This window comes from Phyllobates terribilis, unplaced genomic scaffold, assembly GCF_046119375.1.
Source record: "Phyllobates terribilis strain yellow unplaced genomic scaffold, ASM4611937v1 Scaffold_11__3_contigs__length_659146591, whole genome shotgun sequence".
In the NCBI taxonomy this organism is placed as follows: Eukaryota; Metazoa; Chordata; class Amphibia; order Anura; family Dendrobatidae; genus Phyllobates; species Phyllobates terribilis.
In genome coordinates, this window is record NW_027362771.1 from 618,992,974 (window position 1) to 619,018,144 (window position 25,171).

Sequence of the window (25,171 nt, forward strand, 5' to 3'; positions counted from 1 at the left end):
GCTCTGGCATCATTGTTTGAGCTAATCTATTTACATAGTTGGTATAGTACAGGGGACTCTTTAAATCAACATCTTGCTAGCTTAGTATAATACATCATTAGCATAGTAGCAAACTTCATTGCTTCCAAACCCAAGAGGAGAAAACAATCATGGTTATACAAATAATCGTATGTCCTTCTTGACCAGCCAAGAGAAATACACATATATTTAAAAGTCAACATGAACACAAAACTGTATTTCTCTTGGTTTAACAAATCTACTTGTCTGGCTTATTAAGATTATAGGCTGTATTGTCACAAGGGACATTTAACTCAAATTGAATTTACTGTGAAAAAATACGTGAATTGGTGAATTTGACTTTTTGCCTAATCCACTAGACAGATGAGATAACCAGGCATTGAGCTGCAGCAGCGGGACAAGTAAGCGGTAATATACATTTTTGTTCAGAACTTTAGAGAGATCCCAGAGCATAATTAAACCCAATAAGACACATTTGATTTTCATAGCATAAAATCACTGCAAATTGAAATTCTTGCCCAAATTTGAGCTAAACTGACCAATTTGAATGTTGGTAGATTCGCTCATCGGTAATTACAGTTCCACAGAAAAAAACAATGAAATCAGGAGCTATAATTACAATGAAATACAGAACATCTTACAAGATCATAGAGATGAGAAAATAGTTTATTGGGACCCAGGTTCAGCGGCCAAGTTGACAGGTAGGAATCTATGTGCATGGCTACCATCTGGTGGCCACAGAAAACTGAAGTCAAGTCAATCAATTCATTCATCTCTACCAAATCCCCTACAATATCATAATTAAGGTGGTGGTGTGAGGTGTGACCCTCTTATCCCATGTTAGACACAGAGGTAGTTTCAATCACTGATTCCCTGATTATTCTTAGTAATATGATCCACCTCACTACATGTCTTTAACAAACAAGAATAGACCGGATCCGTGGAAGAACAATTACATGAGTAAATACATAGGGCCCGATTCATGATAGCTGTTAAACCAGAAAACTTTCGTGAAAGCTTTGAAAAGTTGCAAACTGCTTGCAAAACTGGGAATTGCACACAAATTTAAATTTTTTTAACATTTGCACGCCACTTTGAATCCGCTCCTCCAACACGGGCAGATCTTGTGAAAATCTGGGGGGGGGGCTTGGTTACGGCCATTCTAAAAATTCATAAAAAATGCTAGAATTTCTGATGCTGCGCACAGAGGCACACGCCACAGAGAGAATTTGACAAAATCATTAAGTGGCCTGCTCCTGTTAATGAATTCAGCACATTCTACTCCATGAAGCCCATCATTAAGACCCAAGTGCGCTGCACCAGGCTTAATTTATCGAGCCTGATTTATTATTTCAGCCTGTTTTACCTACTTTTTAGTATTTTTCACCTGTTTTTCATTTGTGCCTAATTTTTCATATATTTTGGGCCTTTTTTAAAGTCAAAATAGACTTTAGTATGTGTTTGTCTGTTTTTTCAGATGTTTGTGTCACAGGTGTGTCAGAAGTGCAGTTGGTTGCAGGAGATTTCTACGTTTGACGTTGAAGACACCTTCTTAGAGGCTGTCTCTCTAAGACTCAGTGGCTACCTTCCTCTGGCTAATTAACACCCTGGCCTGGGTGTATAAAAACCTGCTGTCTGCTAGAGGGAGGTGCCTCTAGCATTACCCTTTGTGAAGGCTCGGAGCAAGTGCCTTACTTAATCCTCTCTGGAGCTATGAGGACGGGTGTTCATCTCTTTGAAGTAGACTAAAATGTAAGCTATTTTCCCTTGTTTGTTCCCCCTTGCTGTCCTTAGTGGTCAGTGGAGATTGACTAGCGCTCATCCCCCTCCCTTCCCTAACCAGGGTCAAACGCCAAGGAAAGACAGGGCGAGGTTTGTGTGCTGCGATTGGTGAAGAGAAAAAATAAGGAGACAGATAGTGGAGACAGGGTGACATTAGATCAGCCTAGGAGGTCTCCACTCCTCCTTTTACCTAGAGTCTGGACTCCCTTTCCATCTTTCCCACATCTTGCATGACAGTTTGCCATTATGGGCAGAGTTTGGATTTTCGATATGTTTTCACCGTACTTATTATTTGCGACTTTTTTTTTTTTAAAAAGTGGCAAACTTTGGCGCAATTGTTTACCAGTCACCTCCTAGAGCATTTAAGTGTGCTAGCGATTTTGGTGCTATTTTTATGGAATTTTACTAAACTTGCAACTTTAAAAATAAAGTAAAAAGAGGCAAAAACATTGTGTAGAATTTTCAACCACGTGTATCATTTTGAAAAATTTAGCACAAAAAATGTCAGCAAATATCACAAGGCAAAAAAAGAAAAGTGATTTAAAAAAACGCACAAATTATGAATCATTGCTTTTGTGTTTTTTTAATCTAGTTTCTTGTTTAAACACTGCTTTTTGCTTTTATATACAGTATATTTATCTTTTGCTCTTTAAAGAGATAGATTTCAGGCAAAATGGTGGCCAGAGATTGTCATGAATTGTGGCATCACACCCCGCTGTGCCCCAATCCCGCCCCAGGTCCACCCATTTCGGTGGAGCTAAGAGAAACTGATGAGAAAACACCAAAAGTCGCAAAACTTTGGCACCAAAAAGGGACATTTTCCTTCGAAATCAAAAGAAGAAACACATTCCAAAGAATTACACATAGTGAAATTAAGTTCTAAGGTTGTCTATGTAGTGAGGTAACTGAGTCTTAGCTTGTACAATGTTCTTAAAGATGTTGTCCACTACTTGGACAACAACTTCTTGATCTAAATGTTTGACGCCAATAAAAATAAAAAAGTTTATACTCACTTTCCGTTCTGGTGCCTTCCTCATCTGAACATCAAGAGAAAGTGAGAAAGTTGCCACAGTCCTGACCTCCTCTTGATGTTTGATTTGTCCGAAGGCGAGGACAGTGATGGTAGCGCTGATTGGGCACCGGGGTCACATGTTATAACAGGCACGAAAGCCCCGGGAACTGGAGTGCCGAATCCACTGGAACGGCGCAAAGACTGGAGGTGAGTATAAGCTTTATTATTTTATTGGGGCCAAATGTGGGGGTGATAAGAAGGGGTTTACTTCTTTAAGAGGAAGTGGACAACTTCTTTAAGAGCAAACCTTACCTATTAGACCCCACTTAAATATTTAAAAAGAAGAAATGTGAAGCAGATTCAGGAAACTACAGCAATATTAATATGAAAGACAAACAGTACAGAAGAGATATGGGAAATATATTGATAATCTTAAATTTTATTCTATTATTTGTCACCTGAATTTTGATACACAGAAGCATCAATGGTCTCTACAATTGTGTCTCTGAAATAAAAAAGAAAACAATTTTTGCAGCAATTTTCTGCTTGTTAAATGAGAAAGTAAAAGTGGATTTGTACTATTACTGACATACAGCCTGTATTATACTCCAGAGCTTATATTACTGATCCTGAGTTACATCGTGTCTTATACTCCAGAGCTGCACTCACTATTCTGCTGGTGCAGTCACTGTGTACATACATTACATTACTGATCCTGTACTGATCCTGAGTTACATCCTGTATTATACTCCAGAGCTGCACTCACTATTCTGCTGGTGCAGTCACTGTGTACAAACATTACATTACTGATCCTGAGTTATATCCTGTATTATACTCCAGAGCAGCACTCACTATTCTGCTGGTGCAGTCACTGTGTACATACATTACATTACTGATCCTGTACTGATCCTGAGTTACATCCTGTATTATACTCCAGAGCTGCACTCACTATTGTGCTGGTGCAGTCACTGTGTACACACATTACATTACTGATCCTGTACTGATCCTGAGTTACATCCTGTATTATACTCCAGAGCTGCACTCACTATTCTGCTGGTGCAGTCACTGTGTACATACATTACATTACTGATCCTGTACTGATCCTGAGTTACATCCTGTATTATACTCCAGAGCTGCACTCACTATTCTGCTGGTGCAGTCACTGTGTACAAACATTACATTACTGATCCTGAGTTATATCCTGTATTATACTCCAGAGCAGCACTCACTATTCTGCTGGTGCAGTCACTGTGTACATACATTACATTACTGATCCTGTACTGATCCTGAGTTACATCCTGTATTATACTCCAGAGCAGCACTCACTATTCTGCTGGTGCAGTCACTGTGTACACACATTACATTACTGATCCTGTACTGATCCTGAGTTACATCCTGTATTATACTCCAGAGCTGCACTCACTATTGTGCTGGTGCAGTCACTGTGTACATACATTACATTACTGATCCTGTACTGATCCTGAGTTATATCCTGTATTATACTCCAGAGCTGCACTCACTATTCTGCTGGTGCAGTCACTGTGTACATACATTACATTACTGATCCTGAGTTACATCCTGTATTATACTCCACAGCTGCACTCACTATTCTGCTGGTGCAGTCACTGTGTACATACATTACATTACTGATCCTGAGTTACATCCTGTATTATACTCCAGAGCAGCACTCACTATTCTGCTGGTGCAGTCACTGTGTACACACATTACATTGCTGATCCTGTACTGATCCTGAGTTACATCCTGTATTATACTGCAGAGCTGCACTCACTATTCTGCTGGTGCAGTCACTGTGTACATACATTACATTACTGATCCTGTACTGATCCTGAGTTACGTCCTTTATTATACTCCAGAGCTGCACTCACTATTCTGCTGGTGCAGTCACTGTGTACATACATTACATTACTGATCCTGAGTTACATCCTGTGTTATACTCCAGAGCTGCACTCACTGTTCTACTGGTGCAGTCACTGTGTACAAACATTACATTACTGATCCTGAGTTATATCCTGTATTATACTCCAGAGCTGCGCTCACTATTCTGCTGGTGCTGTCACTGTGTACATACATTACATTACTGATCCTGAGTTACCTCCTGTATTATACTCCAGAGCTACACTCAATATTCTGCTGGTGCAGTCACTGTGTACATACATTACATTACTGATCCTGAGCATAATAGTGAGTGATGTAACTCAGGATCAGTAATGTAATGTATGTACACAGTGACTGCACCAGCAGAATAGTGAGTGCAGCTCTGAAGTATAATACAGGATATGTCAATGAACAGCGTTGTACCTGTGTAAACAGGGGATATGCTGATGACCATAATTTAAATTGTGTGGTATATATGATTGTAAGAAACCTCCATAATATTTGCAAGGCATAGTCTTGTTACAGAAGAGCTAAATAACTAGTTATATCGCAGATCATTTACTTATCAATGAATATTTATGTGCTTAAAAATACCCCGAAAGATCTGAAAATTGTGGCTGTCCTACATTTGTAAGTAATGTGTGTTCAAACAAGAGATACTGTGACAGACAGATAGATGACAGATACATAATAGATAAATACCCCAACTTGTTCCTCTTCTCATCTGTATATTAAAATAAAGATGATAGTCAGTGACACATTATTATAATGTATAAAAAACATCTAGAGAAATAATTACACTACATTTATATAATGTTAGTAAGTTACCGGTACTACCCAAACTTCTGTGAAAAAGTTAATATATCATTTGTATCAATCCATCAAGGCATAACCCCATTGGACCAATAATGATTGCATTGGTGCCATTGATTGTTAATTTATGATAAGTAACCGAATACACAACATAGTGAGCAACTGGTTATATAGGGTCTAGTGATGAGCGAGCACTAAAATACTCGGGTCGAGCATATTGGAATGCTCAAGTGCTCGGTCCGAGTGACGAGCCCAATGTAAGTCTAGGGGAAACTCAAGCATTTTTCAGGCGGCTCCCCCCGGCAGACTGCAGATGCCTAAAAATTGCCCAAATCGATGGGAACAGTGCTCAAATGACATGGGAACAGCATTGGGAAGACTCCTGGAAGCATTTCTGACCCCCAGGTCACTGCTGTCAACACCGTTGTCAGAGGTATTACGCCACTTTTACGGACTCAGAATAAAACATACAAAAACAAAACCAAAATGGATTTTCCGGGGAAAAATGTTAAAGAACATCCTTTCCAGGGAAATGACTTGTATATAAGGCAAAATAAATAACCAGAAACAAAAATACTCCTCCACACCTTGGGCTATGTTGACACGTAGCATTTTTGATGCACTTTTTCACTTTTGTATTGCTTTCAACCCAGACAAATGCATTCACTGGGAAATGTCATTTTAACATTTTACAACCTTATCTGGCCATGTGGTGTGTGACACATCATCAGACACATCCTGCTTCATTTATTAAGGAGGGACTCAAAGTCACAAAGCCTATTTTTATAGGGCCATCAGGCGGCCCTTACTATTCTTAAAGGGGCAGCAGTCGGCTATGTTTTGTTGTTCTCATTATTAACAAGTGGGTCTCCTATACTGTTATTGCATATCCAGTGACTGCAAGGGCTGCCAAAAATTTGGACGCAACCCAATACCCCTTTAAAGAGACACAGAGTAGTGTCTCAGTAAAAAAACTGTTCCCATTTTAAAGGAGCGGGACTCCTATAGTGGTAATGCCCATGCTGTGACTGCAAGGGCTGCCAAAATTTGGGAAAAACCCCACTAAGAATTTAAAGACACTTAGAGCAGGGTCACAGTAACAAGGTACGACATGTTCCCTTTAGAAAGGAGAGGGTCTGCTATACAGTTATAGGGTATGCAGTGAGTCCAAAGGCTGACAATTTTAGAAAAAACCCTACTACGAATTTAAAGACACACTGAGCAGGGCCACAGTAAGAAGGTACGACATGTTCCCATTAGAAAGGAGAGGGTCTGCTATACAGTTATAGGGTATGCAGTGAGTCCAAAGGCTGATAATTTTAGAAAAAACCCTACTACGAATTTAAAGACACACAGAGCAGGGCCACAGTAACAAGGTACGACATGTTCCCATTAGAAAGGAGAGAGTCTACTATACAGTTATAGGGTATGCAGTGAGTTCAACGGCTGACCAAATTTAGGAAAAACCCCACTAAGAATTTAAAGACACATAGAGCAGGGCCACAGTAACAAGTATGACATGTTCCCATTAGAAAGGAGAGGGTCTGCTATACAGTTATAGGGTATGCAGTGAGTCCAACGGCTGACCAGTTTTAGACAAAACCCCACTAAGAATTTAAAGACACACGTAGCAGGGCCAGAGTAACAAGATACAACATGTTCCCATTAGAAAGTAGAGGGTCTGCTATGCAGTTATAGGGTATGCAGTGAGTCCAACGGCTGACCAATTTTAGGAAAAAACCCCACTAAGAATTTAAAGACACACAGAGCATGGCCACAGTAACGTCAAATTCCCATTAGAAAGGAGAGAGTGTCCCATAGCGTTGGCCTATGCAGTGAAAGCAAGGGCTGCCAAATATTTGGAGGCACTTCAATACCGCTTCTAAGAGACGTGGGGGAGGACCTCATAAAAAAATGTTCACATTAGAAAGGAGCGGGCCTCCTATACTTGTAATGCTCATGCACTAAGTGTATGGGCTGACAAACATTTTTCCCTGGGGGGTATACATGAACATACTGTATAAAAAAAAATTCTCACGGGCATCAAAAACACCCTTTAAAAAAATTATGTGGGTGTTGCATCACGGACCATGGTCACCATGGTGATATGGTGGTGGAGGATGAGGAGAAGGAGGAGGACAAGAGCAAATAGCCAAAATCAGGAAGCGTAAACCAATGTGTGGGTGTGAAAAGGTGCATGGGAATACACCTCCCAAGAAAAGAGACTGGATTTGAGTTTATGTTACGCTGCTATCATTCGGTGGTGTTGAGGAGTCTGGTCCAATCCAGCCCTTGTTCATTTTTATAAGAGTCAGCCTGTCAGCATTTTCACTTGACAGGCGGATGCGCTCATCAGTTATAATTCCACCAGCGGCACTAAAAACCCGCTCTGATAAAATGCTGGCAGGGCAGGCCAGGACCTCCAAGGCGTAGACAGCCAAATCATGCCACGTATCCATCTTGGATACCCAATAATTTTAAGGCACAGAGGAATCACGGAGGACTTTGGTACAGTCGGCAAGCTACTCTCTCAGCATCTTCCCAAACTTTGCACTCCTTGTGAGAGTACCCCGCACATCAGGGCCTGTGCGATGGGAGGGTCTGAGAAAACTGTCCCAGAACTTTGACAGTGTTCCCCTGCCTCTGCTGGTTTGCATTTGTGTCTCTCTCGCCTGTACTCCTTGGTTGTCAAATGAACTGTGACCTCTGCCGCCAGCGTTTTCAGATGGGAATTTTTTTAATAGTTCAGCAACAAGAGCCTTCTGGTACTGCCCCATTTTTGTAGACCTGTCCGCCTCAGGAATAATAGATATAAAGTTCTCCTTGTTGCGTGGGTCTAGAAGTGTCACCAACCAGTAATGACTGTCACCCAAAATTTTGAGAACGCGAGGGTCATGGGAAAGGCGTAACATAAACTCAGCCATGCGTGCCAGACTACTAACAGGCAAGACTTCCGTGTCATCACCAAGAGGATGACTGACCATTCTCTCCTCCTCCTCCTCTCTGTCCTCTGGCCATCCACGCTGAACAGACGGCATGACAGCTGTAGAGGTAGTACCATCTATAGTGCATGAAACTAGCTCCTGTACTTCCTCCTCCTCTTCCTCATTGTCACCCAATCCACATTGGGATGAGATGAGGTTTGGCTGTGTGTAATCACCCTGCATGGTTCCTTGCTCCATCTCATCGTGCTCTGCCTACAATGCATTCTCTTTGATTGTGAGCAGAGAGCGTTTCAGAAGACAGAGAAGTGGGATGGTGACTAGTGTTGAGCATTCCGATACAGTAACATCGGGTATCGGCCGATATTCGCGGTATCGGAATTCCGATACTTAATTCCGATACTTTTACAATATCGAATACCGGAATCGGAAGTTCCCATAATGCCTGCGCTCTGCAGTGTCTCTGAAGGATGACAAGCTGGATGGCAGCGCTCAGCTGAGATCCAGCCTGTCATCAGAATGCCATCCCAGCGGGGGAGAATTCTCCTGATTGTTTAAAAGCCGGCGCGCGGTAAAAAGCCGCCGGCTTTTAAACAATCACACAGCCCCATACTGCTTTCCCCCAGCCTCCCACCCTGATCCTCCGCTCCCCTCGCCACCTCCAATCCCAATCGTAAATTAGGACCGGGCGGGGAGCGCAGCACCAAGGAGCGGGGAGCGAAGGACCCGGGCGGGGAAGCCGGCAGTGAAAAGACTTCACCGCCGGCTTTCCCGTTCTGTGCTGCGCTTTCCCGCCGGTTATTTCAAATGAACAGCTGAGGTATCAGGTGATGCTGATCAGCTGTTCATTTGAAGTAGCCGCGGTGCCCTCAGAGGGTTCATGTGAGTTCATGCTTGACTGCATGAACTCACATGAACTTTCCCACGGCCGCACAGGTCAGCCTCACCTCCCAGACCGGTCATGATTAGTGTGTGTGCGGGGTGTGTGTGCGGGGTGTGTGTGCGGGGTGTGTGTGCGGGGTGTGTGTGCGATGTTTGTGCGGGTGTGTGTGCGATGTTTGTGCGGGTGTGTGTGCGATGTCTGCGGGTGTGTGCGTGCAGGCAGACATAGGCCGATGTGACACTACTACTCCCATCGGCCTATGTCTGTCCCCCGTCCACTCGTGCCAGCAGGATCAGCTCGATGGGAGCAGTAGTTCCCGTCAGCCTGATCCTGCTATTTAAATTGCCCTACTGTGCCCCAATAAATTTTAAATACATGTCATTGGTGGCCAGTGGTTACCTACAATAAATTAGTTCATACATTACCTGTCCCCGCCGATCGCCACCTAAAATAAAGTAAAAAATAAAAAACTACACCTATACTCACCTAGACACCTAATTCCCCGAAGCCATCGATCTCCTGTAATAAAATATAAAATAATAAACCACAACCTTATCCTTACCCCTCCGTAGTAGTCCACGAGTGTCCCACGAAGATCTCCAGTTTAGAGCAGCCACATAGAATGTGACCGCTCTGAACCGCTGCCACCGCTAGAATGATGGGGCCGTAAAGCAGCCCCGTCATTGCATAAGCGGGTTCGCCGGAGTTCAGGCAGCGCTGCTCCGGTTAGCTCCTTTACGGCCCTGCTGTATCGTGAGAAATTCCCACGGTACAGCAGTGCCGTAAAGGAGGTCTCCGGAGCTGCGCTGACTGAATGCACTCCGGTGACCTCAGTCAGTGGCTCCCGCTGCCGGGAGCGGACGTGTTCCCGGCAGTGTGAGCTTACAGCAGCCATGCACAGCTGTCACCATCTCCAGATGTGACAGCTGTGCGTGGGAGATCAGCGCAGGAACGTGGACAGGCAACTATTATTTTTAGTAAACTAAGAATTAAATAAAATGGTGTGTTTTATTTCAAATAAATTATTTTTTTCTGGGTGTAGTGTGTTTTTTCTTTTTAACACTTTGTAGGTTAGTAATGGGGGTGTCTTATAGACGCCCATCATTACTAACCTGGGCTTCATGGCAGCTGGCGCTGACATGAACCCCACCACTATTACCCCCTGTCACCGCACCAGGGCAGCGTGGAAGAGCGAGGCTAAGTGCCAGAATTGGCGCATCCTATGGATGCGCCATTTCTGGGGCGGCTGACGGCTGGTGTTTCTAGCCTGGGAGGGGGCCATTATTCATGGCACCCTTCCTGGGCTATTAATATCAGCCCCCAGCTGTCTGCCTAGCCTTTGCTAGCTATTAAAATAGGGGGGACCCCACGTCAGTTTTTTTGGGGGGTCCCCCATTTTAATAGCTAGTAAAGGCTAGGTATTCAGCTGGGGGCTGATATTAGTAGCCTGGGAAGCTCCGTGGGTTTTACCCCCTTCCCAGGCTTCAAACATCTGCCCCAGCCGTCTGCTTAACCTCCGCTAGAGCCTAAAATTATGGGGGATCCCACGCCACTTTTTTTTTTAAATAAATCCTTTATTTTAACACTAAATGACATTTGAGGAGTTAATAAAGATGCAGTCCCTAAATTATTATTAATTTTTAATTAATTTTTCCCAAAACTTTTGACGTGGGATTCGCCATATTTTTGTATGCCAGCCAGGTACAGCATCCAGCTTCTATGAACGCGCCATTTTCCGGGGCGGCTGCGGACTGCAATTTTCAGCGGGGGGGGGGGGGCAGAAAGCTTAGGCCTCCCTGCGCTGCAGATTCTATCCCCCAGCTGCCTAGTTGTACCTGGCTGGACACAAAAATAGGGAGAGGCTCCACGGTTTTTTTTTTAAAATTATTTCATGAAATTCCTGGAATAATTAAGAAAAAAAGGGCTTCCCTATATTGTTGTGTCCAACCAGGTACAAATAGGCAGCTGGTGGTTGGGGGCAGCCCGTTCCTGCCTGCTGTACCTGGCTGGACACAAATATAGTGCAAAGCCCCACGTCAATTTTTGTTTAATTATTTCAGGAAATTCATGAAATAATTAAAAAAAATTATGTGGGGCTTCGCCCTATATTTGTGTCCAGTCAGGTACAGCAGGCAGGAACGGGCTGCCCCCAACCACCAGCTGCCTATTTGTACCTAGCCGGACACAACAATATAGGGAAGCCCTTTTTTTCTTAATTATTCCATGAATTTCATGAAATAATTAAAAAAAAAAATACGTCGGGCTTCGCCCTATTTTTGTGTCCAGCCAGGTACAACAAGGCAGCTGGGGGCTGGAATCCGCAGCGCAGGGAGGCCCAAGCTTTCTGGGCCCCACCCGCTGCAAATTGCAGTCCACAGCCGCCCCGGAAAATGGCGCGTTCATAGAAGCGCCATCTTCTGGCGCTGTACCCAACTCATCCAGGGCCCTGGTGAGGTGGCTCACTGGGTAATAAAGGGGTTAAGGCCAGCTTGGCATTATCAGCTGGCCCTAAGCCCGAAATTCATGGGGTCACGCCAATATTAGACATGACCACCATGAATTTCTTGTAAAGTATTTAAAAAAAACACAAACACACAGAAAAAAGTCCTTTAATTGAAATAAAGACACAATTCTTTATTGTTCTAAATTAAACCATACTTACCATCACGCCCATTCCAGCTGAAGCCAACGATCTCCTTCAATAAAAGAAAAATAATAAAGCAACCTCATACTTACCTTTCCATGGTTCCCACGACAGCTTCAGCTCTGCTACATCGAGATGACAGGCTGGACCGCAGCAGAACGCTGCCATCCAGCCTGTCATCCCGCAGACACTGAGAAGCGCAGGCATACTTCCACTCCTCAGTGTCTGGCTGTGACGGCATAAAGATGAGCCGAGGTCATGTCCAATGAACTCAGCTCACCTCATGCACGTCACTGACAGCGTGGGAAAATTCTCCTGCACTCAGCACATCAGCGTGAGAATTTTCCCACGCTGTCAGTGACGTGCATGAGGTGAGCTGAGTTCATTGGACATGACCTCACCTCATGTATGTCACTGACAGCGTGGGAGAATTCTCACGCTGAAGCGCTGAGTGCAGGAGAATTTTCCCACGCTGTCAGTGACGTGCATGAGGTGAGCTGAGTTCATTGGACATGAGCTCACCTCATGCACGTCACCGACAGCGTGGGAAAATTCTCCTGCACTCAGCGCTTCAGCGTGAGAATTTTCCCACGCTGTCAGTGACGTGCATGAGGTGAGCTGAGTTCATTGGACATGAACTCGGCTCATCTGGATGACGTCACAGAGAGACACTGAGGAGCGCAAGCATGCCTGCGCTTCTCAGTGTCTGCGGGATGACAGGCTGGATGGCAGCGTTCTGCTGTGGTCCAGCCTGTCATCTCGATGTAGCAGAGCTGAAGCTGTCGTGGGAACCATGGAAAGGTAAGGATGAGGTTGCTTTATTATTTTTCTTTTATTGCAGGAGATCGTTGGCTTCAGCTGGAATGGGCGTGATGGTAAGTATGGTTTAATTTAGAACAATAAAGAATTGTGTGTTTATTTCAATTAAAGGACTTTATTCTGGGTGTTTGTGTTTTTCTTTAACTTTGACTATGGGGTTAGTAATGGGGGTGTCTTATAGACGCCTCTCCATTACTAACCTGGGCTTGATGTCAGCTGGCATTATAAGCTGACATCAACCCCAGCCCTATTACCCCACTGCCACCGCTACAGAGCAGTGGGAAGAGCGAGGCTAAGTGCCAGAATTGGCGCATCCTATGGATGCACCATTTCTGGGGCGGCTGACGGCTGGTGTTTCTAGCCTGGGAGGGGGCCAATATTCATGGCACCCTTCCTGGGCTATTAAAATCAGCCCCCAGCTGTCTGCCTAGCCTTTGCTAGCTATTAAATTAGGGGGGACCCCACGTTATTTTTTTTGGGGGGTTCCCCCATTTTAATAGCTAGTAAAGGCTAGGTATTCAGCTGGGGGCTGATATTAGTAGCCTGGTAAGCTCCGTGGGTATTACCCCCTTCCCAGGCTTCAAACATTTGCCTCAGCTGTCTGCTTAACCTCCGCTAGAGCCTAAAATTAAGGGGAACCCCACGCCAATTTTTTTTTAAATAAATCCTTTATTTTAACACTAAATGACAAGTACAGTAATCAACACTGTCACTGTACTTCATATATATGTGACTGACATGTTTCTATCTATCTAATCTATGTGTGATTCTCTATTCTTTCTATTCTAAATTGTCGGGTACCGCTGCTGAATTGCAGGCCGGCTTTCTTAAAGAGACGGTGCACGAAAACACTAATATTTTTTTAAATAAATCCTTTACACTAAATGACAAGTACAGTAAGCAACACTGTCACTGTACTTCATATATATGTGACTGACATGGTTCTATCTACCTAATCTATGTGTGATGCTCTATTCTTTCTGTTCTAAATTGCCGGGTACCGGTGTATGCGCTGATGAATTGCCGGCTTTTCATGTAATACATTCTACATTATTCTTAGTTGTTTTACTTCATGTAGAATTAACCTACAAGGAAAGAAAGGGTTTATTTTCATTCCGATATTTGTGTCCCATTGACTTGCATTGGTTTCCGGTATCGGAATCGGCGATATCCGATACTTTTTGGGTATCGGCCCGATCCAATCCGATACGATATTTCCTGATATCGGAAGGTATCGCTCAACACTAATGGTGACACTAATTATGGCGTCATCACCGTTCACCATCTTGGTGGAGTCATCAAAGTTTTGAAAGATGGTACAAATATCTGACATCGATGTTCACTCCTGAGGTCTTATGTGTAGAGTCTGAACTGAATAGTGACGGCCTTGTTGATGCTGGTACTCAACAACTACCCTCTTCTGCTCACAAATCCTTTCCAATATCTGCAGTGTAGAGTTCCAACGCATGGGGACATCACACACCAGTCTGTGAGCCGGAAGCTGCAAACGCTGCTGAAACACTGCAAGGGTGGCGGAAGCTGTAGCTGACTTTCTAAAATGGGCACACAGGCGGCGTACTTTAACAAGCAGATCCAGCAGCTCTGGGTAGGATTTGAGAAACCGCTGAACCACGAGGTTAAGCACATGGGCCAGGCATGGTACGTGTGTCAGCTCGCCTCAGAGCCGCCACCAGGTTCCGGCCATTGTCACACACAACCATGCCTGGCTGTAGGGTCAGCGGTGTAAGCTAGAGATCTGCCTGCTCTTTCAGAGCTGTCCACAACTCTTCAGCATTGTGAGGTTTTTCACCTAAGCATATTAGCTTCAGCACAGCCTGTTGCCGCTTGGCCGAGGCAGTGCTGCAGTGCTTCCAGCTATTGACAGATGTGGTCATTTCGGAGATGGAGGCTGAAGAGGAGGCTGAGGAGGATGAGGTTCAGGAGCTGTAGACCGTGGGGGCAATCCTGATTGACATAGGGCCCGCAATCCTTGGTGTCTGGAGGACGTGTTCCGTCCCAAGGTCCGACTGGGTCCCAGTTTTCACTATGTTAACCCAGTGTGCCATCAGCGAGATGTACCATCGCTGCCCACAAGCACTTGTCCACGTGTCCGTGGTTAGGTGGACTTTACCGTTAACTGCGTTGTTGAGAGCATGAATAATTTTGTGTGACACATGCTTGTGTAATGCAGGGACGGCACACCGGGAGAAATAGTGGCAGCTGGGGACCGAGTACCGAGGGACAGCCGCCGCCATCAGGTTGTGGAATGCTTCTGTCTCCACGAGCCTAAAAGGCAACATTTCGAGCGCAAGCAGTCGTGAAATGTGTGAATTTTAATTGTGTGGCCTTTGCTGCGTATTTGCGCTTGCGTTCAAAGGACTGGGGATAGGGACAACTGAACACTGCGCTGGGACAAGGACGTAGACGTGCTTGCTGATGGTGCTAGTTGAGAGTGTGCAATGAAACATGCAGGGAGGGAGGCATCGTGGCATGCACCATGGACAGGGGATTGGCGTGAATGCAAAACAGCGAAAGAGGCAGTGGTGTCATCTGCAGAGACTGTTTCTGGACCCTGGGGTTTGGCTGAATTAGTAGGGTGCTTTGCTGCCGTGTGCGTGATCATGCTGGTGGGGGTAAGGTTGCTAGTTTTGCTACCCCTGCTGATGCTGGCATGGCAGGTGGTACCAATGGCCTTTTTGGGGTTATGTGTAAAGTCTTTAAAAAACAACCAGACTCAGGAAGACGTAGCAGATGTACTGGCAACTTCTGTCATGTTGGCTTTACGAGGAACGCTTTCCAGCCTTGTGTCTGCGATCACCACACTGCTTCTTCCTGCCTGTTGTGGTGTTACGTCTCCCGCCTCCTGAGTGCTGCTGTTCTTGCTCTGAATGTCCCCCTGCCAGGTTGGGTCAGTTGCTCTATCATCCAAAACCTCATCTTCCAATTTCGCACCTTGGTTCTCCTCCTGACTTTCTGACAATTATGTCTCATCATTATCATCCACTTTTAGTGACAGTAATTGCACTTTCCCACTGTTGCCTTCATGTGACTGTGGCTGCTCAAATATTTGGGCATCGCTACAAGCGTTCTCCCCTTGACTCACTTGAAGCAGGCTGGGCGAGAGGCCCAAATCTATAAATTGAAAAGTGAACAGCTCTTCTGAGTGTCCAAGTGTGGGATCAGTTGTCTCTGGGCACTCAGCATAGTGGGAGGAAAGAGGATATGACTGTGTAATATGCGGTCCAGATTCACGGCTACTGACTGTGTGAAAGACAGAGTGGTGGTGGTGGTAGCAAAGTGACTGGGAGCATTATCTGCTATCCAACAACAACCTTTTGACACCTTAAATAGCCTTAAATAGCAGGCCTGTAGTTTACTAATACTATTCTGCACAGAGACCTAGTGTGATTAGCTTGACAGACACACTGCAAATAAATGGAAGGCAGAAATGGCTTATTTTGGAACGCTGTTATTTGTGATACGTCTAACAGAAAACCACGGTTTTCAATAGCAGGCCTGTAGTTTATTAATACTATTCTTCACAGAGAACTAATGTGAATAGATTGACTTACACACTGAAACAAAATGGAAGGCAGAAATGTCTGATTTTGGAACTCTGGTACATGTGATATGTCTGACAGGGAACCACGGTTTTAATTAGCAGACCTGTAGTTTACTAATACTATTCTTCACAGAGACCTAGTGTGAATAGCTTGACCGACACACTACATTAAACTGGAAAGCAGGAATGGCTGATTTTGGAACGCTGTTATATGTGATACATCTGACAGAGAACCACGGTTTTAAACAGCAGGCCTGTAGTTTACTAATATTATTCTTCACAGAGACCTAATTTGAATAGCTTCACCAACACACTGCAATGAAATGGAAGGCAGAAATGGCTGATTTTGGAACTCTGTTATATGTGATACGTCTAACAGAGAACCATGGTTTTAAATAGCAGTCTTGTAGTTTACTTATACTTTTCTTCACACAGACCTAGTGTGAATAGATTGACTGACACACTGCAACAAAATGGAAAAGGAGTCCAATATTTCCCACATTCAGTTCAGATTTCTGGATTTTTATTGCTGTAATATGGAAAAGATCTGGCTGTATTCTGCAATGCTAACAAGGAAATAGAGCAAAAAAATGGTGTACTCGGGATTTCTTTTTAAGCAAATAATCAGGATTAAGATAAAAAAAAAAATTGCCCTGGCCCCTGATATCTGGGGCTATGTCTACAAATATCTGTAAGAACAGCAGCAACAGACAGGACATTCAATGGACCCTCGTGTTCTGTATCATGCACTGCAACCTGTCACATACACTGCCTGCATGCCTAATTCCTGCTATCACAACTGATTATATGCAGCTGGATTAGTCTTCAGAAGGACGGTTGGTTTAGATGGATATATATTTATGTTGTGGAATACCTATACTAAGTCTAAAAAAGCGAATCTCTCCCTAGCTCAACAGCAGCTCTCCCTACACTGTCTGTTTCCGGGGTAGAATGTGACGAGCATGGCGGCGCCAGGTCTGATATAGACCTGATGACGCTGTGCGGCCAGCCAATCACTGTAATGCCCACAACCAACATGTCTACGGCATTACAGTCCACGGCAAGCAATCTCTGCATGTTCATTAGCTCTCTAAAGAGTGCCAAACATGCATGGAGGGGACCCGAGCTCCCGCCGAGCAACCCGGAAATACTCGCTGAGCGCCTAGATTTTTGAGCACCGTGATGCTCTGGCGAGTATCGAGCAGTGGCGAGCACATTCGCTCATCACTAATAGGGTCCAATCTGTCTGTTTACTAACAAGAGAAAATTGTTAAAGTTGCAATTTTCATTTTTAATTTTTTTTGCTATTTTTTTAATTTCTAGTACTAAACAAGATGTGTGGTTATTCCTTCTTTAAAAAGTTCTGAAAATAAACCATGGTCTGGGAAAAGGCATCCTGTGAAGCTGAATCAATAAGGACCACCTACGGAGTTCTTCTGAGTGTTTTCCTGCTTTAGACTTTATCTGCAAGTTTCCACTTCTTAAGCTATGTCACCTGGTCTCTTTATTTCAAATGTATTTTAAATTAAAATTAATTAAAAAATCCCCTCTTTAATTTAATGACTCTAATATATACTTCATGGAGAAAATTATTACATTTCTCACCTTTTCTTGCTTTTAACCACTTGATAAAAAGAACTGAAAACAAGAGGACAGCAAATCCAACAAACAAAGCCACAATTACTGCCTGTATCCAGAAGTCTAATGGTTTTGAAGAGGGTCCAACTTTCTCTGAAAAATAAAATGGACATAATTAAAAGTATCAGACATACCGGACTATGAGGTTTACTTATTGATTGGTAGATTTGTTACCTTTCTACAAATATTGTGGTGATTAAAAAGCAAACGATTCTTCAGTTATTGTTTGAATATATTACTTGGATCCTCAACCTTAGAAAATACATATTCTAAACTAACCACCATAAACTGTATTCAGATTAAGGACACTAACTTTAGTCCCTGTGTACACTGGAGCATAAACTATCATTTTTACATCCAACACACAAACACTACTATAATACGGCCCCTTATGTACAAGAATATAACTACTATAATACTGCTCCTATGTACAAGAATATAACTACTATAACACTGCTCCTATGTACAAGAATATACCCCACCACGGCCACTATAGATGGACGGCCAAGCACCACAGGTAAGGACTTACAGCCGACGGCCACTGCCGCCAGCACCGATAACAGCTTATAAGCGGGGGTGCCGCGTGTGGGACCCCAGCCGATCATACAATGAAGCCCTATCCTATAGATAGGGCATCAATATCAAACTACTGGATAACCCCTTCAAGGATAACAAAGTCAATGTTTGGGAGTGGCCATCACAAAACCCTGATCTCAATCCTTTTGAAAATTTATGGACAAAGCTGAAAAGGCAGGTTTCTTGTACATAGGAGCAGTATTATAGTAGTTATATTCTTGTACATAGGAGGCAGTATTATAGTAGTTATATTCTTGTACATAGGAGGCAGTATTATAGTTGTTATATTCTTGTACATAGGAGCAGTATTATAGTAGTTTTATTATTGTACATAGGAGCGGTATTATAGCAGTTATATTCTTGTACATAAGGGGCAGTATTAAAGTAGTTCTATTCTTGTACATAGGGGCAGTATTATAGTAGTTATATTATTGTACATAGGAGTGGTATTATAGCAGTTATATTCTTGTACATAAGGGGCAGTATGGAGCCGCATTATAGTAGTTACATTCTTGTGCATAGGAGCAGTATTATAGTAGTTATATTCTAATACATATGGCAGTATTATAGTAGCTATATTTTTGTACATGGGGGCAGTATTATTGTTGTTTTATTCTTGTACATAGGGGGTTGTATTATAGTAGTTATATTCTTGTACATAGGGAGCAGTATTATAGTATATTCTTGCATATATGGAGCAGTATTATAGTAGTTATATTCTTGAACATAGGGGCAATATTATACTAGTTATATTATTGGAACATAGGGGCAGTATTATAATAGTTATATTCTTGTTCTTGTATGTAGGGGCAGTATTATAGTAGTTATATTCTTATACACAGGAGGAGGTATTATAGTAGTTATATTCTTGTACATAGGAGCAGTATTATAGGAGTTATATTCTTGCACATAGGAGCAGTATTATAGTTGTTATATTCTTGTACATAGGGGGCAGTATTATAGTAGCTCTATGTTTGTACATAGGGAGCAGTATTATAGTAGTTATATTCTTTTACACAGGGACAGTATTATAGTAGTTATATTATTGTGCATAGGGGGCAGTATTATAGTGGTTACATTCTTGTGTATAGGGGGCAGTACTATAGTAGTTATATTCTTGTACATAGAGGGCAGTATTATAGTAGTTATATTCTTTTACATACGAGGAGTATTATAGTAGTTATATTCTTGTACATAGGAGTCAGTATTATAGTAGTTATATTCATGTACATAGGAACAGTATTATAGTAGTTATATTCTTGTACATAGGCGCAGCATTATAGTAGTTATATTCTTGTACATAGGGGCAGTATTTAGTAGGTATATTCTTGTATATAGGGTCAGTATTATAGTAGTTAAATTCTTGTGCATGGGGGGTAGTATTATAGTAGTTATATTCTTGTAGACAGGGGACAGTATTATAGTTGTTATATTCTTGTACAAAGGGCAGTATTATAGTAGTTATATTCTTGTACATAGTGAGCAGTATTATAGTAGTTGTATTTTTGTACATAGGAGCAGTATTATAGGAGTTATATTCTTGTACATAGGGGCAGTATTATAGTAGTTATATTCTTGTACATAGGAGCAGTATTATAGGAGTTACAGTATATTCTTGTACATATGGAGCAGTATTATAGTATATTCTTTTATATATGGAGCATTATTATAGTAGTTATATTCTTCTACATAGGAGCAGTATTATAGTAGTTATATCATTGTACATAGCGGCAGTATTATAGTGGTTATATTCTTGTTTATAGGGGGCAGTATTATAGTATTAATATTCTTGTACATAGGGGCAGTATTCTAGTAGTTATGTTCTTGTATATAGGGGGCAATATTATAGTAGTTATATTCTTGTACATAGGAGCAGTATTATAGTAGTTATATTCTTGTACATAGGGGCAGTATTATAGTAGTTATATTCTTGTACATAAGGAGCAGTATTATAGTAGTTATATTCTTGTACATAGCGAGCCGTATTATAGTAGTTACATTCTTGTACATAGGGGCAGTATTATAGTAGTTATATTCTTGTACATAGGAGCTGTATTATAGGAGTTATATTCTTGTACATAGGGGCAGTATTATAGTAGTTATATTCTTGTACATAGGATCAGTATTATAGTAGTTATATTCTTGTACATAGGAGCAGTATTATAGTAGTTATATTCTTGTACATAGGAGCAGTATTATAGTAGTTATATTCTTGTACATAGGGGGCAGTATTATAGTAGTTATATTCCTGTACATAGGGGCAGTATTATAGTAGTTATATTCTTGTACATAGGAGCATTGTTATATTAGTTATATTCTGGCACAGAGGGGGCAGCATTATAGAAGTTATATTCTTGCATATATAGAGCAGTATTATAGCAGTTATATTCTGGCACATAGGGGGCAGTATTATAGTACTTACATTCTTTTACAAAGCATTAGTATTATAATAGTTAATTGGAGAAAAGCTGGAGATTTGCTTTGTACATTATTTATTTCATATTGGGCACAATAGCTTACCTTGGACTCTAAGAACTGTGCCAGGACCTTCCTCAAGGATTGATTTCATACAATTTGGTGGTGGACGCATTAAGCATATTCTTACTTCCACACGACAGTAGAGTGTGGTGTTATCTGGACCATGAAAGTCCTCTAGGAGAAGATCAGACCGACCAATCAGTTTGGTTTTTCCCCTGTACTCTGGATGTATGTAGTCACCATTAGGATGATAAACAAAATGTTCTCTTGGTTCACCAACCATCCAGTAGACCTGAGTCCACAGAGTGCTTCTGTCTCCTATAGCATATGGACTTATTATATCTTGTATGGAGAAGCTGCAGTTTATTATGACAGGTCCCCTGAATACCACTTCAGTTGGTTGGTTGATCTTGGAACCACTGCTTGGCTCTTCAAAGGAAATATAGGATATCATTAGAAAAAAAGTCATATTTGATCAAATCTGAAGGCAACGTACCTTGTTATGTTTTAAGAGTTAACAACGATATACAAATTGCCTCTTCAGAGAGGAAGAGGACTAGAACTGTAGTGCCACCTACAGGAAGTAGCAATCCTAAAAGTTAATAGTGACCCTTTAACGAGCCTTATCACATGACTTAGGATATAAGCCAGAACCAGAAACTCAATTTGCAGACACTGTGTTTCGGGGGTTCTTCCCCTCGTCAGTGCAAAGTGTGAGTTCTGGTTTGGCTGGGTGAGAAGTGTCAGACCAGTATCTAAGGGGTAACATTTCTCCTTGCGGAGAGTGACATGTTAAGCATGTCAGGGTGAGGACACATTTAAGGTGGCAATGCTCCTCTTTAAAAGGATATAAAGGGTTGGGCTTTTGATTACGTTCCTTGCAGTCTTTTCCCTCCTTCTAGGCTCCATGACGTTCTTCTCCAGTCTTGTCCTCGCAGTCCTGCTTTCTACCCACGCCTCATATATCTCCCACTCCATAAGGCTCCATCACACATAACGAGATCGCTAGCGAGCTCGTTGATACGTCATGGTTTTTGTGTCGCAATAGCGATTTTGCTTGTGATCTCGTTATGTCTGACAGGTAGCAACGATCAGGCCCCTGCTGTGAGATCGCTGATCATTTCAAAGCTTCCTGGACCATTCCTGGGTCGTTGCGCTCCCGCTGGGCAGTGTGCATCGCTGTATTTGACACCTTATCAACGACCTCGTTAGCGATTTAGAACTGAGACACGTAGGCGTGCATAAATTGGACTTTAAGGGTCAGTGAAGACATCCAAAGATCTCAGTCCGATCATGGATCACAATGCATGGACTAGCCGCAGGTCTCCCAACTGAAGCATGATATGCAGATATGAAGCAGTTTCTAATCTGGGCCATGGCAATTCTTTCAGTGTTTTTACAGCATTTTCACCCACTGAAATAAATGGTGTGGTGGGGATACATAAAAAAAAGGCACACAAAAATGTGTATATTTTATGCAGTAGCGTCCACCAATCGGAGATGAGGGGGCGCGGAAAAGTAATTTTATGCATGCCTTTGTGACACAGTACAGTCCCTATCAAGGTGTGGATCGTTGAAATAGCTGCTGTGTGAAAGCGTCCCAACGATCGCCGAGATCGTTAGTTAGATCCCTGGGGTGGCCAAAATCGTTGGGAAGTTCTGCATGTTTGACAGCTCCCCAACGATCACGAAACGACTCTCCAGCGATCCCAAAACCGTGACGTAATAATGATCTCGGTAGCGATCTCGTTATGTGTGATGGGGCCTTTAGTCAGCTCCAGTCACTCATCACAGCAGACTTGTGTGTGTGAGACCCCAACTCCTCCCAAGAGATAATACTGACCTTATTCCTCCCACCAAAGGCAGCCACACAGTCCTATACATCTTTAAGGCTTTCAGTTATTAAAAACTTTAGGCTATGTGCCCACGATGCAGAAATGAAGCAGAAAATTTCTGCAGCATTTCTGCATCTCCCTGGCAGAAAAAACGCATGCAGATTGTGCATGCAGATTGTTCATGCGTTTTTCCTGCAGAATACATGCGGATCCACATGCGGGTTCACATGCGTTTCCGCATGCGGATTGACAAGCGCTTTCCAGGCGATAGCATCACTTGGAAAGTGCTTGACAACTAGGTCACACTGTATAAATCCATGCAAACAGCATGGATTTATACAGTGTGAACCGTAAAAATTAAAACAAATAAAGCTATACTCGCCCCCGAGGCCCCGGTGTGGCTGCAGCGCTCGTTCCTCTCTGCTTCCTGGATGCCGGCATATCGCGAGAAAGAGCGGTGAAGGGCCTGCGGTCACATGACTGTGACGTCACCGCAGGTCCTCAAGCGATGCCGGCATTCAGAGAGAAGCCTTTGAAAAGGTGAGTATAAACTTTATTTGTTATTTTATTCTTTTTTCACAGGTACAATGGTACCCAGGTCTGGATGAGAGTCTCCTCTCCTCCAGAACTGGGTACCATCCGCACATAGAAACGCATAGAAGCCGCTTGTACAAGTGTACGATGTACGATTATTTGAAGGAATGAAGACGCTGATGAAGGAGTCCGATTATTTATAGCATTGGTGCCCAATAGACATTAATGCAGCTCCAATTTCATATGTTCAATGTTTGCATATTATTATTATGGGACTTCAGAGTGCAGCTGTTTTTTCTTAGCTCATTGGAAATGGGTGTCATCCCATAGGGTAGAAAATAGGTAGCATTCACGTGTTGCTATTTCCTGCTTAATTAAGAAAGAAGAAACAATGAAAGGAGCTTGATGGATTTTTTTTGTATATGAAAGTACATTACAATTGTGTTTGTTTTGCTACAATACATGGAGTGAAGGTGGAGAGGGGTTGAATGCGTGATGTACAGGTAGAGAGCCATTCAGTTCAAGCATTATTAGTAGACAGTGAGGCTGGTAGAGAACAGTACAGAACATGTAATACAGGCAGAGAATGGTACAGGTAGAGGACAGTACAGAACATATAGTACAGGTAGATGACAGTACATAACATGTAGTAAAGGTAGAGGACAGTACAGAACATGTAGTACAGGCAGAGAATGGTACAGAACATGTAGTACAGGTAGAGAATGGTACAGGTAGATAACAGTACAGAACATATAGTACATGTAGATGACAGTACATAACATATAGTACAGGTAGAGGACAGTACAGAATATGTAGTACAGGTAGAGAATGGTACAGAACATGTAGTATAGCTAGAGAATGGTACAGGTAGAGGACAGTACAGAACATGTAGTAAAGGAAGACAGTGGTACAGGTAGAGGACAGTGCAGAACATGTAGTACAGGCAGAGAGTGGTACAGGTGAAGGACAGTACAGAACATGTAGTACAGGCAGAGAGTGGTACAGGTAGAGGACAGTACAGAGCTTGTAGTACAGGCATGGAATGGGACAGGTAGGGGATGATACTGAACACGTAGTACAGGAAGAATCTGTTACAGTATACATGGTATAGACAGAGAGTCGCTCCCACTGTCAGTGCTTTATACTTATTGTGGCTGATCTTTAACAGCCCCACCCTGTGGTTGATTGTAGTATTGCAAGTAAAAACATTATCTCAAGACAGAGAGACCAGTGTAAAAAAATCACTGATATTTCTATATGGACTTACTCAGAACGAGAAGTTGACTTCTAAGATTTTTATGTCCGGTATAGCTATATCCTCCTGCAGAAACCTCATAGTAGTAGAAGCCATTGTGGGAGTCATCAGTGCTATTGATTTTGAAGAATACAATGTTTTCATTGGTCCTCTGGGTACATGTGATGGGATATAACTGATTTCCAAAATCATTATCATTTGTGCTCCTGAATACATCACATTTAGTTAGATTTGCAATCATGGTCCGGTTCTTAAAGGTGAATCGAGCGATGATGGTCACAATGTCTCCAGTAAGAGCAAGGATGAGATTCTCCTCCTCCAGAATCATCTCATCTTCTCCTGACCAATAAAAGAAAAGATGTACAGTATGAAGGGGGACAAAGCATGAAAGACGTTACCTACTACCAAATGAACTCTAAACCATCAAGGCGTTGACTCCATAAGACCTCTCAAGGTGTCTTGCAGATTTTGACATGAACACATT

At 42.6% G+C, this 25,171-nt stretch overlaps 1 protein-coding gene across 2 annotated transcripts in view; it reads right to left on the reverse strand.

Annotated features, from left to right (window-relative positions):
• Nucleotides 1-25,171, reverse strand: part of LOC141165424 (uncharacterized) — an 85,000-nt gene that overhangs the window by 34,023 nt on the left and 25,806 nt on the right. The window contains exons 3-7 of one of the 2 annotated variants that reach the window (XM_073651026.1): nucleotides 24,700-25,026; nucleotides 21,106-21,492; nucleotides 17,977-18,102; nucleotides 5,411-5,432; nucleotides 3,271-3,317 (exon numbers count right to left, since the gene is read on the reverse strand). In XM_073651026.1, coding sequence (XP_073507127.1) covers nucleotides 3,271-3,317; nucleotides 5,411-5,432; nucleotides 17,977-18,102; nucleotides 21,106-21,492; nucleotides 24,700-25,026 — 909 coding nt within the window. The remainder of the gene's footprint in view (nucleotides 1-3,270; nucleotides 3,318-5,410; nucleotides 5,433-17,976; nucleotides 18,103-21,105; nucleotides 21,493-24,699; nucleotides 25,027-25,171) is intronic. The other variant, XM_073651027.1, reaches the window with a different exon arrangement.